The 15,186-nt window shown below is 40.5% G+C and overlaps 2 protein-coding genes across 3 annotated transcripts; one reads left to right on the top strand and one right to left on the bottom strand.

Moving 5' to 3' along the window:
* Positions 1-4,890: 4,890 nt before the first annotated feature.
* On the top strand, positions 4,891-9,904 carry grwd1 (glutamate-rich WD repeat containing 1). Its single transcript, XM_035380662.1, has 7 exons — positions 4,891-5,139; positions 5,557-5,674; positions 5,766-5,928; positions 7,448-7,661; positions 8,105-8,250; positions 8,375-8,566; positions 8,972-9,904. Exons 1-7 carry the CDS (start codon positions 4,911-4,913, stop codon positions 9,278-9,280), a joined length of 1,371 nt encoding a protein of 456 aa, XP_035236553.1. The 5' UTR covers positions 4,891-4,910; the 3' UTR covers positions 9,281-9,904.
* Positions 9,610-14,005, bottom strand: cdc42ep5 (CDC42 effector protein (Rho GTPase binding) 5). Of its 2 annotated transcripts, none has more exons than XM_035380684.1 (2): positions 13,799-14,005; positions 9,610-12,420 (listed from the first exon to the last, which is right to left on the bottom strand). In XM_035380684.1, the coding sequence occupies exon 2, from the start codon at positions 12,416-12,418 to the stop codon at positions 11,477-11,479; it is 942 nt and encodes a 313-aa protein (XP_035236575.1). In that variant the 5' UTR covers positions 12,419-12,420; positions 13,799-14,005; the 3' UTR covers positions 9,610-11,476. The 2 variants fall into 2 exon arrangements, with proteins under 2 accessions (XP_035236575.1, XP_035236567.1); XM_035380676.1 differs by having other exon boundaries at positions 9,610-12,423; positions 13,799-14,002.
* Positions 14,006-15,186: the final 1,181 nt, after the last annotated feature.

Below are 15,186 nucleotides of genomic sequence, written 5' to 3'. Positions count from 1 at the left end.
GAATTTGAAATGCATGCAACTTCTGTACCAGCTAGATGTGCTCTGAACACCTACATTGCCTGGATTTCAAATGTGGAATAACAAGGAAAAGGTTTATTTGAATCAAGGGCTGTTGCTTAACTAATATTTTTTAGCTTAACACAAGCATGTTCCCTGTTGAATACTGAAGTTGCTTATTACCTTAAATGAATGTTGCCTATTAAGGCAGTATTTCTTTTTAACCATCATAAGAGGGCAATGCACAAGTGAGTGCCTTACAGTAGCTATTTCAGTTTTGGAAAGAAACTCTTCCTTTCCTCTAAAATCTTACATTTCATCCCTAGTTCCTCTCAAGCACTCAGATGAAAAATGTATATTCTGTTCCCCTTTCCCAATGCCTGTACTGTTAGTACTGTTTGGACACTACAGTGACCAGGTTGGTCACACTTTTTTGGTGCTTCTGAGGAATGCATTTTTGGCTTGTAACGTGTGTGCTGTGCACCTCGACTGACCCTTAATAATTATATTTATTTATGCTTTCTTAACTTCCTTGGGTGTGGCTTCCCCCTTTGTGAGGACATCTGGAAGTACCTGAAGAAGAACAATGTCTGTTTGAAATATTGACCGTATCATGCAGCTAATGTGGAAGTGCCAAACCATGTGCAGCTTTCATGCTATAATTTATCACTTGCTCAGTACCAGGGCTGACCTTTGCATGGGTGTATTACATTTTCAGGAGAGCTGGGAGAACTCCAGTACTACTCAAAGCATCTGTTTTATCAGTTGAGTGGGGCCTTGGTTTACCTTACTTTCTTATGGAGCTAGTGCTTTGATGTAGAAGTTGGAGATTGATGATTGAGCCCTTTAGCCACTACCTGCTCATTCATGTGTGATCAGATTCAGGGATATTATAGAATGCTACATACCTATGTAGCCTAATGGTGCACCAGGCACATTTAAATTTAAATTATAACCGTCCTTTCTCACTTCTGAAGAAGAAAATTCACAATCTTACATTATAATCATGGTATTGATTGTGTGCTGCCAAAGTAAGCTTGGTCAGGTAACCTCGGCTCTAGTTCGTGCAAGCCCTAATGGAAAAAGGGGGGACTCAGAGTTATTCAAAGTTCAGAGTGATAACCACAATTGAAGTCGAGAACACCTAGAAAAGTCAATATCTGTAAGCTAAAAACAGCCTATGTGGGTTGCAAGGGTCCTTGTGTGAACAAAACTGTTGTTGTGTAAATGTAATGACTCATCTTTTTCTTACACTTATTGGTAACCAATAAGAAACATACACAAGAGCAAAGTCCAAGATTTATTGACTATACTGTATATTGTGTGTTCTCTCATTCATGCTTTGGAATTACTCTGACTTCTCCATGTCTTCAGTCTCCTCTTCAGCAAGTGAAATGCATGTTCTACTGGATTTAAATCAGATGACTGACTTGGCCAGTCCAAAACCTTCCACTGTTTCCCATTGTCTCGTTGTCTTTGTGTAGGATCAAGCACCCAACAATGAGGTTGGAGGAATTTCTTTGTACATAGCAAGACAAAATCTGCCTGTATACTTCCTTTCTCCACATTTTCGGCTTTCCATTGCATTGGTAAAGATATCCATAAAACTTTGTTCCTGAACTCTTTAGACTTGTCTCTGTATTTTTGATAAAATCTAATCTGGCCTTTTGATTCTTGTGGCTGATGAGAAGTTTCTTGTTGCGTAGCCGCTATAATTCTGCTCTGGAATTATTCTGCATTTGGTGACTTTATATTTTCACCGCTGCCCTCTGGAGACTGCAGATGATGTCGCTGACTGTTGTTTTAGGGTTTTTTCCACAGCACTTAAGATTTGTCTGTCATCTACTGCAGTTATCTTCTGTGGTTCTGTGGGAAGTCCAACAGTGGCTTTTTTCCTCTTCAAGACTATCCAAACTGCTGTACTTGATATACCCCGTTTGTTATTTTTTCTGTTGTTTCATCTTACAGGTTAGTTGTTTGTCAGCCATAATCAGTTATTTGGTCTGCATGATGATACATGCCTCTGACTCCAAATGCAATCTTCACAGATGAAAACAAAGGGCAAAACCAAGACTATGCGTGAACGATCCATGCAAAAAATGGTTAGCACCTGTCAGTCATCATCTGTTCCACCCCGCCACCCACCTCCCGCCTCAACTCTTCCAGAAACATGCCACCCACAAGTAAACAAACACATGTGACTAGCATGGCCACATCTATCTAACTAGAATGGCAGAAGAGCAGACTCAACCGGCTGAACCAGTGTCACAACCCAGCTCGGGAAGGACGAAAGAGGGAGAGATTCCATTACACTACTATTATTTATTTGGCAGACGCTTTTATCCAAAGCGACAAACAAAAGTGCATTTTGTTGTCATGGACAACTACAAAACACAGGTTCAATAAGATACAATACTTATTTCGTACAGCTGTTTCTAGCCAAGAACACAGTTTGGTTCACACAGTGAACACTATTCTGACCTAACCTCTGCCAAGCCAACTAGGCAGAAGAACAAGCTACAATATTAGGACAAATACAAATTACCAAAAAGTGCTGGAATGGGGGTACCGAGTGTCATGAAAGGGGCGGATTTAAAGTGAAATGATATACAGAGTGGTGGTAGTTAGTCCATATATAGTCTGAGGAGATGAGTCTTCAGACCACGGCGGAAGATGGGTAGTGGGGGAGAGGTTTGAAGAGGGACAGGGAATTTGTTCCACCACTGGGGAGCTAGGGTGAAGACGACACATGAATAATGGAGTTAACTGAAGATTTAATGATGACCTTGAAGTAGTTAACTAATACAAAAAGGTACAGTATGAAGTGTGCAAGTCAATAGGATCAGTAGTGAGAGGAGTGTTTGGTTGAGTGTAACAAGTGCTGGCAGGTGTTGTAAAGTGTAAACCCAAAAGAACATTACCAAAGTGACATAATCCACAACAGAACAGAACCAAACAAGCTAACTTGAAGAGTAGGTTAGAGAGAAAAAGGACTTCGCTTCAGCTGCCTTCATAGAGGTGAGAGTTACGGATTCCCTCCAGCAATCCCAATTTCAGGTAGGTGGTCTTTATCAGCATAACGAGCACCTGGCAGGTAGGCAAGGAAGCAGCACACACACATGCAGCCAGACAGACTGAGGGCTGTCACACCCCCCTTCTTAAAAAAAGTGAGTATTACTCATACCAAAACTAAACAAATCTCAGTACCCAAATACACAATACCAATGTAATTATGTAAAAAATAAAATAAAAAAAACACAGGACACCTCACAAAACCTGTGCCCCAACTATACCACCAACCACCCCAACCTCTCTAGACTCCCTCCTAAACTCCCAACTCATTAGCCTTGGTACCTAGGAACATCCCATTTTCTGTGCCTTTAATATGACGTAACTAAATCATATGGCTGTAAGAATACTGCCCATCGCATTAGCCTTTGGTTCAGATTTTGCAACGAACATAAAAAAGTAAGAGGGGTGTGCTCAGTATAGACCACAAGAAGAACTACACCAGAACCTACAGTAAGTACACATCAAAATGCTATGAAGACCAGATGAGAGCAAGTGCTTCTTCTTCAATTTCAGAGTAATTGAGCTGGCAGGAGTTGAGCTTTTTAGAAAAGTAACTTGACTAGCCACTGAGGGGTTGTGATATCGGTATAGTTCTTGTAGGGCTTGGCTTGAAAGGTTGTATTAAATATTACTCAAAATGATATTTTAATGCTGTAAAAATATATTAAAACATGTCCAAACTCCTGAAGCCCAGGTCCATGTGGCCGCCCTTAAAAGTGCCACCTACTATCAAAGAGGTCCTTTGAAGGTCAGACATCAATCCTGACAGGTTTTTCCAACATACATCCCTTCCAGTGTCATACGAGTCCTCTTTAACACACCGAATACACATAAAACAAATACATTCACAGAGGCATGCATATAGGTACTGATGTCTGGAAGCCACCTTCGACTCCCTGAACACATACCCCAATGCATTAAGCCTCCCTGAACATATAGCCCAATGCATAAGCCTCCCTGAACATATAGCCCAATGCATAAGCCTCCCTGAACATATAGCCCAATGCATTAAGCCTCCCTGAACACATACCCCAATGCATAAGCCTCCCTGAACATATAGCCCAATGCATAAGCCTCCCTGAACATATAGCCCAATGCATAAGCCTCCCTGAACATACAGCCCAATGCATAAGCCTCCCTGAACATATAGCCCAATGCATAAGCCTCCCTGAACATACACCCCAATGCATAAGCCTGCGGGGTGTTACAGGCCCTCCCTTGACCTTCTTAAATTCTAGGAATGTGAGATGGAAAACGGAGATGGGTCCTCTCTGCCCTTTTGTGCTTTCTTTTGGAATTCTGAAGCCGTTGTGCACATGATAAAAGACACACTAGAGAGAACAATGTAAACATAACAGTGTACATTCTAATTTTAACACAAATGATCATTTTCTTTCATAATAAGCATTAAAGTGTCTTACAAATTGTTATTTTCTTGAGTATCTTCCTATTGTGGAATGTATGATCACAGTGTTTTTGTCACTGACTGAGTCTATCCTGAATAACTATCTCAGATAGCTTGATTTACAATTGGCAGTAGTTAAAATCACAGTGGGTATATTTTGTATATGCCATTATAAATAACTGAATATTATTACAACCTCTGCTATTATGTATACTTATGTACAAGCCATCGAATACTTTCCACACCACAGACCACACAGTACATCAACAGAACTGGCACCAATGGAGAACCGTATCTCAGCAGGAATGGGCAGCGCAACTCAGCGGCAGAAACACACGCGCACATCAGCGGCAGAAACACACGAGCACGCACGCCGCACACAAGTTATGGTGACTATTTTCCGGTTGACGTCATCCCAGACTTCCCTGTGTTGACTATGCTGCCATTTTCTAATATGTCCGCCCCCGAGGAAGACACGTTTTCCAACGAAGAGGGGGAAATGGGAGAGATGGAAGCGAGTGACAGTGATGACGGGATGGATGAAGAGAAAGATGAGGGAGAAGGACCAAATAAAGTTTATGTCCCCGGAATAGAGCCTCTAAAACCAGGAGAAGAGCTTGAAATGGACCGGTCCGCGTACCGCTTGTATCACGAGTGTCAGACGGGTGAGTAAAACTTCACCAATCAAAGTTACTAACGCACTGCTCATTTTAAAAATGTATTTATTTTGTATGTTACTCGTCTGCTGTATGTAACAGTTGCTGGCTATGAAGTTCGCAATATTTGTTTGACAATAACAGTTAGTCTAACTATTGCCCAGATGCTCAAAATATCGTGGCTTTTTAGAACAAAAAGCCAGGAATGTATTTTCTACTGTTAAATTTCTAGTCACAATCATTTGTACATGTCAGCCATTATTAATTTAAGCAAATTCGTTACAACCCTATGCTACATGATGTAAACTTTCAGGATAGCTACTACTTCTGCTCGCCAGCCAGCTGCAGCCTTGCGTTATAATGTATAGACTGTTTAATAACGCTGTGTCAAAGGTAGAGTTAGACTCTTTCCCTCCGTATTTACAGGTGCTCCTTGTCTGAGTTTCGATGTATTGAGAGATGAGGACGGAGACGGAAGGGAACAGTTTCCCATGTCCATGCTGCTGTGTGCAGGTACACAGGCAGAATCTGCTAACCTTAACAGGTACTCTAACCAGCTGGGCATCCCGTGCATGCAGTGAGAGATTCCACGCCCTCATTCCCTCCCACTCTCAAACCCATTTTCCCTCTTTCAGACTCCTAGTCATGCGCATGCACAACCTGTATGGCACAGAGAAAGAGAAAGAAGAGGAAGAGAGCAGTGATGGGGAGAGTGATGATGATGAAGAAGATGAAGACAAGAAGCCTCAGTTAGAACTGGCTATGGTTCCACATTATGGGGGAATCAACAGAGTTAGGGTGAGTGGATTTTCGCTTGCACATTACTGTTAGTTATAAATCTATTACATTTTATATAGCAGTAGTATCTGTTTTCACAACAGTGAAGTTGATCTGAATATATTTACTGTGCTATACACTCAGTGACCACTTTATTAGCCATACTTGCTTGTTAATACAAATAACTTGTTCCTCCGAAGAGGAAATCTTGTGGCTACAACTCAATATGTAAAGCATGCAGACGTGAACAGGTTTAGTTTTTGTTCAGCCAAACATTAGGATGGACAAATGGTGGTATGATTGTTGGTACCAGACGTGGTGGTTCTAGCATCTTGGAAACAGCTGCCCTCCTGGGGTTTTCACACACTACAGTCAGTTACAGAGAATAGTGTGATAAACAAAAAACATACAGTGATATACAGTCCTATAAGTGAAAACGCATTGTTAATGAGAGCTCAGAAGGAATGGGCGGATGGCTTCAAGCCGACCGAAAGGCCACGAATGTTTAAATAGAAACAGAATCTGGAGAAAGAGGACTAGTTCTAAAACCACAGTACATGGATTGTGTACTTCCACATGACTTACTACTGCCTCTTGCTGTGGCAGTGTGAGAATCACTGCCTACACTACAGTATGTACAGTGATTGACTGCCTAGCATGCTGTAAATGTGTGTAGTTGAAGGCTGCGACACTGCATTTGTAAAACATAGCATAGGGAAGTGGAGGCTTGCAAGAGTGCTGCTCTTGGTCTGCCATGATAGTGATGTAGCACGTGTGACTACTTAGCCACTTTAGCTTGTTATGCAGGGATAACCAACTGCCAAGGGCAGTGCTTTTCAACTGGGTCAAGTGAAATACCTTGGTAGCACTGCACATTACCTGCGGTGTAATGCTAATTTAGCCCTGCTTTTGATTGGATTGGTCAGACAGTGCAAGTCAGAGCAAGTTAGACCATTTACATTCTTCATAAGAATGAACTGTGAGTGCCAGTGGCTGCTATCTGAAGGATCCTGCCAAGTTATGGCTTGGTGGCACGCCTATACAGCACTGAGTTTGGCACTTTGCACAGTTTCCTACTGAAATAACCACAGTGACCACAGACTCCCAGCCCTTTAACGTCTGTAATTTATAACCTCATGTAAACAGACAGAATTCTCAAACGGCATCACACGTCCACATAATACGTCCACACAATAAAGTCCCAAACTTGGGTGATTTTGCGTTTTTGCAAGCGCTGTCAAAGGTGATACTCTCTTGAATGTAACAGTACAGTAGATCCTGCCTTGGTGGTCACCTTTGTATGGCATGACAGCCATTTTTTGAGACCATTTAGATTTTCCTAAGAATTAACTGTGAATGCTACTGGATGTTACCCAAAGAATTAAATTATACTAGGAGAGTACAGTAACGTCACTGATCTGCAAGCAGGCTTTGAAATGTTTTGATGTAGCCTAAACATGCTGTAATCTATGGAATTTTTTCTGTGAAATTCTGTTACTAATGTACTTACTGCATTTCTACCTAATTCACATTAAACCAGGTGATCCAGCATGGGGAGCTGTCATTGGCTGCTGTGTGGTCAGAGAAAGGTCAAGTGGAAATTTTTGACCTCAGACCACAGCTGGAGGCAGTTCATAGCTCAGCTGCCATGGAAACATTCCTGAAGGAACAACAGAAGGAGGCCACACCCATATTTAGTTTTTCAGGTCACATGACTGAAGGCTTTGCCATTGATTGGTCAACCAAAGTACCTGGTAAGTACCATGCAAAGTAACTCTTCGTCATGCTTGTAGTCAAATACGAAATGTAATATAAAATATGGAATGTAAAGATTAATGGGCCTCAGAAGTCTGACATAACGCAGAGGAAAACCTTAATTCATACATGGTTTCCTGCATCTAAGGGTAATTTCTCTGTGGAGAAAATGAATGGGAGTTTGACATAACCGTCCCAGTTAGTCTGTGATTTGAATTGGAGTTTCCAGTTTATGTTCAGTTCCCTAATTTGATGGTGCCAGCCATATCCCTGTGCAAAAATTGATGTTAATTTTTGTAACACTATGAGCATATTTGTTTTGCATTTCTATATTGGATCATTTCAATGTTGAATTGTAATATTTTAAATATGGCAAAACATTCAAAGCAAAACAATTATGTTGAATTGTCTATTTAAAAAAAAAACATTACTATGCTTAAAGGTCGCTTGGCCAGTGGAGACTGCAAGAAGAATATCCATGTATGGGAACCGCGAGAAGATGGGTCTTCCTGGCAGATTGATCAACGACCTTTCAGCTCCCACAGCAAGTCAGTAGAGGACCTCCAGTGGTCACCTACTGAAGCAACGGTAGGCTAGTTTGGTCAATGTGTGCATCAAAAAAAGAAAGAGGCAGCATATTTGCATTAGAGATTGTAGAAACAAATGAGCAGTCACTAATGTCTTTAAAAAAATGTTTTGTTTTTTTTAACAGGTTTTTGCCTCCTGCTCAGTGGACCAGTCCATTCGCGTCTGGGACATCCGTGCTCGGCCTAACTCCATGCTCTCAGCTGATCAGGCCCACTCCTCAGATGTAAATGTAATCAGTTGGAATCAGACTGAACCATTCCTCCTGTCAGGGGGTGACGATGGACTGCTGAAAGTATGGGACTTAAGGCAATTTCAGGTAAGGAATAATAACCTCTTTGAAAGGGTGTTCATGTAAAAGCAAGAGAATTTACACCTATGAACCCTGGAAGAGCGGCAGACATGGTGGTATGACTTTAAAAAAGATGCAACTTTTGCCTCATGATCTCAGAGGGCTTTAAAGTAAAGGAGGGAGAAACTCATTCTAATCAATGCCATTGGTGATAGGGAATTTTGTTGTCATGTGCATGTATATATTTTTTGTGTCGCTTATTTTCATAAAACACCGGTGAAAAGAGTTCCTTACCATATCAGCTTCACCGAGGCATGAGTGTGTCTCATCACTCAGGATCCACTCCACATTTTCAGTTGAAAATATTGCCTCATAACACCATATACCATTTTGTAACCACACAACTTTCTTGCATCTCCCCCTCACCTTCAGTCTGGCCGACCGGTTGCCACCTTCAAACAGCACAGTGCCCCTGTGACGTCTGTGCAGTGGAACCCCCTGGACTCCAGTGTCTTTGCTGCTTCGGGTGCTGACGATGTGGTCAGCCAATGGGATCTTTCCGTGGAGTCGTGTGACATGGGAGCAAACGCAGATGCCTTGAAGGAGTTGCCGCCACAGTTGCTGTTCCTCCATCAGGGCCAGACGGAAGTGAAAGAAATCCACTGGCACCCGCAGGTTCCAGGAGTTTTAATCTCAACGGCCTTGTCAGGCTTCAATGTATTTAGGACAATCTCCGTTTAGCGTGTGCCGTTCACCCTGTGCCGTTCATGGTCAGTGTGTACTGTTCACACATCTCCTTATCTTGTTTCTTCTTTTCATTTGAAGACAGTGTCCATGTCCTGCTTTTAGGTTCTCCATCAGAATTCAGGGCTTGTCCATGCGTGTAATAAAACTTTCAAATAATCAAAATTATGATTTCATTTTTGTTTCTTAATTTTGATGAGTCTTTTTTTTAAGGTAAATTTAGGCTAAATGTTAATTCAAGATGAATTACTCTGTGATATTCTTTTGGGAATAAGAAATGGCTGAACAGATGACTATAGAATACACAAAGACAACATGAACAGACATTTATTGATGCAGGTAAATATTTATTTAAAGTAAACAGATCACAGATAATCTTAAGATTTCATATTTAAAAACCATAAGAATACCTTTGGGGAAAACAAAATAAAACCCCTTTAAGGAATGTTTATATATGTGGTCCATAAAAAAGAAAAACAAATACATCGATATAGCAATTTCTACTCTCACTTGAGTAACTCCCATGCTGCATTTCTGTTAATACTGAGACAGAATTTGCCCCAATTTTAAGGCAATACAGGCTCACCGTTGTCCTGGAATTAAAGTGTCCTGATTTTTTCATTAATAGTGTTTTGTGTGCTTATTTAGCTAGGTCTTTTCCCACATCACTAAGAGCTTTTATACTTTTGTATAACCAAAACATGGTCAAATGAGGATAGCTCAGGTAATTAGCCAAGAGATAACAAGAATAGCTTAAGGATAAGGTTCAGAACTGAAACTACCATGAGGTAAATCTTTAGCCACTGAATTAGTTTAAAGAGAAAGTGAGTTTGTCCATTTTGAATTAATGTTTAGCCTTAAATAGTGCAGCCAAACATTGATGGCAATGTATCTACAATCCAAATAGAATTGTACAATTGATTGGCATTTCATTGTTGATAAGTGTTCTGTAATGTATACTCATTCTATAAAATGTCTTAAGCAGTTTACTCATAAGCAGTTTACTCATACTTGTTCATTAACACCTTTCTGGCTAAAGGTTTGGCGTGTAGAGCTTTTGTTGCTTGGACTGTACTCAGAACTGTCCACACTAGCATTTTTAAACTGCCTTCAAGCATCTACTCAGTGCCTTGTAAATGCAGTTTGTCTGAATCTTTGATGCTGGGATTCAAACAGTATAATTTGGTGTCACAAAATTTGAGATCATCTTGAAACCCCCACCTGTAATGAAAACAAACTGAAACTCTGGATTTAAATCAATGATTTATCAAAATTTCTCGTGAGAAAATAAACTGCAGTTTAACCAGCGTCCAATGAAGGAGGCAGCAAAAGGATGGAGGGATACAGCACCTAAGTTAGAAAAAGATACATGCCTGTGATGTACCCAAACTGCTCCTGAGCACATTGTTTCTTCGAAGAATAGGAATAGTAAAAAAAAAAAAAATTTCAATAATGCACTTAGTGGCAAAGGTGGCAGATGGCTCCTGCCATTACTAAACTTGAAATATTCCACAGTACTCTTCATATCAGACATGACAACATCTCAGGTCTCAGATTTTGTGGCTTCTGTAGAACCAAATCTGATCAGTCAGACCACCCTACATCATCAAATGGCATGTACTAAGAAACAGCCATGTCCACAGACATGTACACGCCCCTTTCATAAAATACATTATTGTTCACAAATTCATTTTCTTTCATTATCAATCTTCAATATTTACCTTCTTTCCACACAGAACATGTTCAGAGTAAGAACTTGCACTTTACTAGGAAAATTAGAGGGCAAATCTTTATGATGCAGTCACGAGTACATGCCTTAATCTTGATGCATGCCTATCCTGTAAACCTTCCATGTTCTTACAAGATAACTAAATGCGCAAATACATAAATATTAAGAAATAATGGCAATAAAATATGACTGCTTCACAGAAAGGGATTTGAATAGTGTACTTTGAGATGAAGAAAAAACATAATTTGCACCTATAAACTACATTTATGATGAGACCTTTATAATTTCCAGTTTCAGTTTTAAAATGGAAAATTCTCAGGTATACTTTGGTCCAACTCCCTTTAATATAATCTTTTTTAAGTTGTAGGGGAAAAAACAGAAAATAGACAATACTATACATGATTACTGAGGACAAACAAAATTCTGCTTTGTCATTGGTCCATGTACTATCAGTTCCATATATCCTATAGACCAATCTCATCATCAAACTCATCCTCAAAGGTGTAACCTTGCTCATTGCCTGTTCCCTCCTCTTCAGAATCTGTCTCTGAGTGGCCATCTTCCTCTCTCCTCCTGTCTAATGGCGAGACTCCCTCATACTCCGAGCTGAGTGAGGAGGCAGGGCTTGGCGGGGATTCTGCCAAGTGATTGGTGGGCTCTTTCCCATCACTCCCCCTTATGGCAGGCTTGCTGTCAGTTCCAATGCCTGCCTCACTCTCTCCATGTACAAGACTCAAACGCTCAGCCTCATACACGTCTTGCTCCAGCCCATCACCTTCTTCCTCTCGACCAATGATTTCCTCTCTTTTGTCACTAAATCTTACTTTAGGCCTAAGCCCCACTCCTTTACATTTAAGACTACTACTTTCTGACAGCTGCCCATCTCCCTTCTCCCTAAACTCTTGCCCATCTTGGCTGATCTCCCATTTAACATTCACCTCATTTTTAGCACTTAAAAGAGACTCTTCTCCATTTCCACTAAGTTCCATCTCTGCTTCTCTGTTGCTTGGACTGAAAACTTCTTCCCCACCAGTAGTGGTCCAGGCAGAGTCCAGCGCTAGTCCATCCATTACTCCCAAAACATCTCCCAAAATTGATGGACCCAAGTCCAAATCCAGGTCCAGAGACAGAGAAGATACAGATTCTGAGTGTTGCAATTCACAAGGCTGTGGACTGGAGGCACTGGCAGTGCTATCGCTGAGCTGTGTTTCAGAGTTGGTTTCCGGAAGGGCCGCTGGGACAGAGTTAGAGTTGGGTGGACTTGGGCCATGAGTGGACAGGAAGGAAGTGTCACCAAATGCATCACCACCTCGACCTATGTGCATAGTATGGCGGAAGTCCCCAAGGGGAGCTGAAATCATGGTGGGGTCCAGGCGATGCCCGCGAGATGACTTGTGGAGAGGCATGACTGCTGAGAGAGTGAGACAGCGTAAGGGATGTTAATACAGCCTCCCAGACGAACACATTACAGTTAGTGTTAGCCTCGTCAGTCACGTCTTCAACACTGTAAACGAGCACACAATGCACTGTGTGAGTTACTGGTGCAAGATGCCATTGCAAGTGAACTGTCACAAACAGTAAGTGAGAGAATGACCATGGTACATATGTCCTGTCAATTAAAACCGCCATTAATGACCAAAGAAACGGTCGTACTGCTTTGGGTCAATTTGTAGTTCAACTAGGCCTACTATAATTCAAGGCCAAAGACGGAAGACATTTAAAATGCAATGGCTTGGTGAGTGTGCGGAAAAACAAATGAATCATTTTCTTACGCCAGCCTCCGAGCCGTGCTAGGACTTGCAGGTAAACCAAATCTGTACAACGCAAGCACATTTTTGAATTCCTTCCCCCGGGGTGAGTAAGAAAACGTCCACAGACCAACACACGTTTCCCCACGAACTTCTATGTAAAAGGCTTTTCCAATAAATATTCCTTATCATGTCCAGCCAACATTCAATAAACCAAAGAGGATACACATATAGGTAGTTAACGGCTAAATTTAATGAGTGAAACTTAATTCTGCGGATTATTTAAGAGCGGAGAACCTTAGATTTAGTCGGCGACAGCCTACCAGCAAATTCTGCTGTAGGGCTCCGTCCACAATTTGGATGATCTTATACGTAAATACAAATAGGCTAAGCAACAGTCCGCTACAGTAAATAATATACCAACAAATGACGACTTGCTAAATACCCCTTGTAGTAATTAGCTACTGGCAACACATTTTTTTATCAAGTAGCTACATGTATTTCAAATAAATCTCCGGTTGCCCGCCAGGTGGATTACACGTCAGAATTTTCGACATTGTATAATTAACAGTATAAAAATGTATTAGAATACAGGTATCTTCCCATTTTTATATGCAACTGACACATATTAATAATAATTATTACTCTTATTCGGGAATAGACGCGCTGTGAATATGCTCACGCATAAGTAGATAAATGACGGGAATTTAGCTATCTTTACACTCATGTCCGCCCCACTCATTTTGTAACCAAAAAAATGAGTACCCCTTTTTTCTCTGTTCCCCTCCCCCTCCGACATTCCAAATTTTTTCATTCGAGTCCCAATTACAAAATTAGAAAAGCATAAGAAGCGGGGGGAAGAGTGAGAACGATCAAAGGGCACAGAAATAAACTTTTGCGCAACTGACAGTTTGCTAGGTAGCTAACTGAGCCTAGACTTTAGCTATGTTAGGCTACTTATGAGGAATGTTACCTAGCTACATAGCCAACCAGTTAGCTAGAAAGGTATCAAAGTTAGTTTAAAAAAGAAAAACTTACTTTGTTGCGCGTACTTTCGTTGTTCGCTTGCTCCCTCCTATACAATTCTCTTTTCATCTGGCTTCCACTCGTTTACCTTCACTTTTCGTCTTTTTCTCGGTCTTTCCTTGCTTCGTTCCTTTCTTTTTAATATTTCGTTTTTCCCTTAGGGATGGGCAAGGAAGTGACGCTACTTTTATTAGGGAGTGTTTACAACTTGCGCTAGGCAGAGGGAGAGGGAGGGAGTGAGGAGGAAGAGTTTTTTGTCGAGTTCTGAATGCTTAAAAAAATCTTCCAGTCTCTGTGCGTCAATTAGGATAATTAGGTTTGGTTTGAGGATATGACTGAGTGAGGACTAGAGAGGCTTGTACTCTTCTTTTGTTTACTTGTTTGATATAAGTAGCCTGTTTATATTCCTATTCGACATTTTGTTTGGCAGAAGTGTTTTTGGCTGGGCGACCTTTTGTCGAAGTTAATAAGTTCCAATAATATTTACTGGAACAATCATAGCAATAGCATAAGCACAGAACAGCCATAATGAAAACAGTAATCAATCTGAAAAATAACACTAAAACTTCTAGGCTACTGCGGGGATCCAGTAGCTATAAATTTATTGTAGTTTCAGTAGTATCGGTACAGTTAAGTTTACTGAATTATATATATTTTTTCAAGTGTCACGAATGAAAAAAAAACCGTAAAGAGCAGTATTACTTTTTAAATCATAGAACAGGTGCACAACCACAACCTCTTAATACCCATGCAATATCAAAGCAGATCAGCATTCTATGACAATTGAATCAACCATAATTAATAAAAAGCTGTTTAGAGGGGAATAAAACAGCAACAATAACACCACCACACACAATTGATCAGAATTAAGAAACACTCTTTCAGGTACTATCATTTTTATTTATTTATTTATCTGTCATTCCGTACCATATAGCCAAAAACAGACACTCGGCTGACCAGTTTCAGTCCAGGTGAAGTGGGGACTACTAGCTAATTAACGGGGCTCACAAACCTATTAAACCAAGGCCACATCAACCAGAGATTCATGAATAACTACAAAATGTTTGTGAGCAATTTCCTGACTAACCACTGCTTAGACAGATGATCAACAACTTTTAATGAGCACATAGAAATTAATGTAGTACTTACTGTATATCCAAAATTGAAACAGTATACCATAAGTAAAGTAAATAATTTAAAGTAATAATAATAATAATAATAATAATAAATAAATAAATAAACAAACAATACTGTATACTCATTAAGTAAAGGGCAGTAACCAGACAAAACCTTTCCCCCTACTTACCTAATTTGTCTGTTTCGCACTCAAACAGATTTACATAATATGTCCTGTAATATTCCTCATCTGGCGATCCCCTCTGTTAGCCATGTTTACCACA

The sequence above is a fragment of the Anguilla anguilla genome, chromosome 1 (genome assembly GCF_013347855.1).
Source record: "Anguilla anguilla isolate fAngAng1 chromosome 1, fAngAng1.pri, whole genome shotgun sequence".
NCBI classification, from domain to species: Eukaryota; Metazoa; Chordata; class Actinopteri; order Anguilliformes; family Anguillidae; genus Anguilla; species Anguilla anguilla.
Note: the sequence above shows the minus strand (reverse complement) of the source record. Positions and strands in the feature narration are given on the sequence as shown.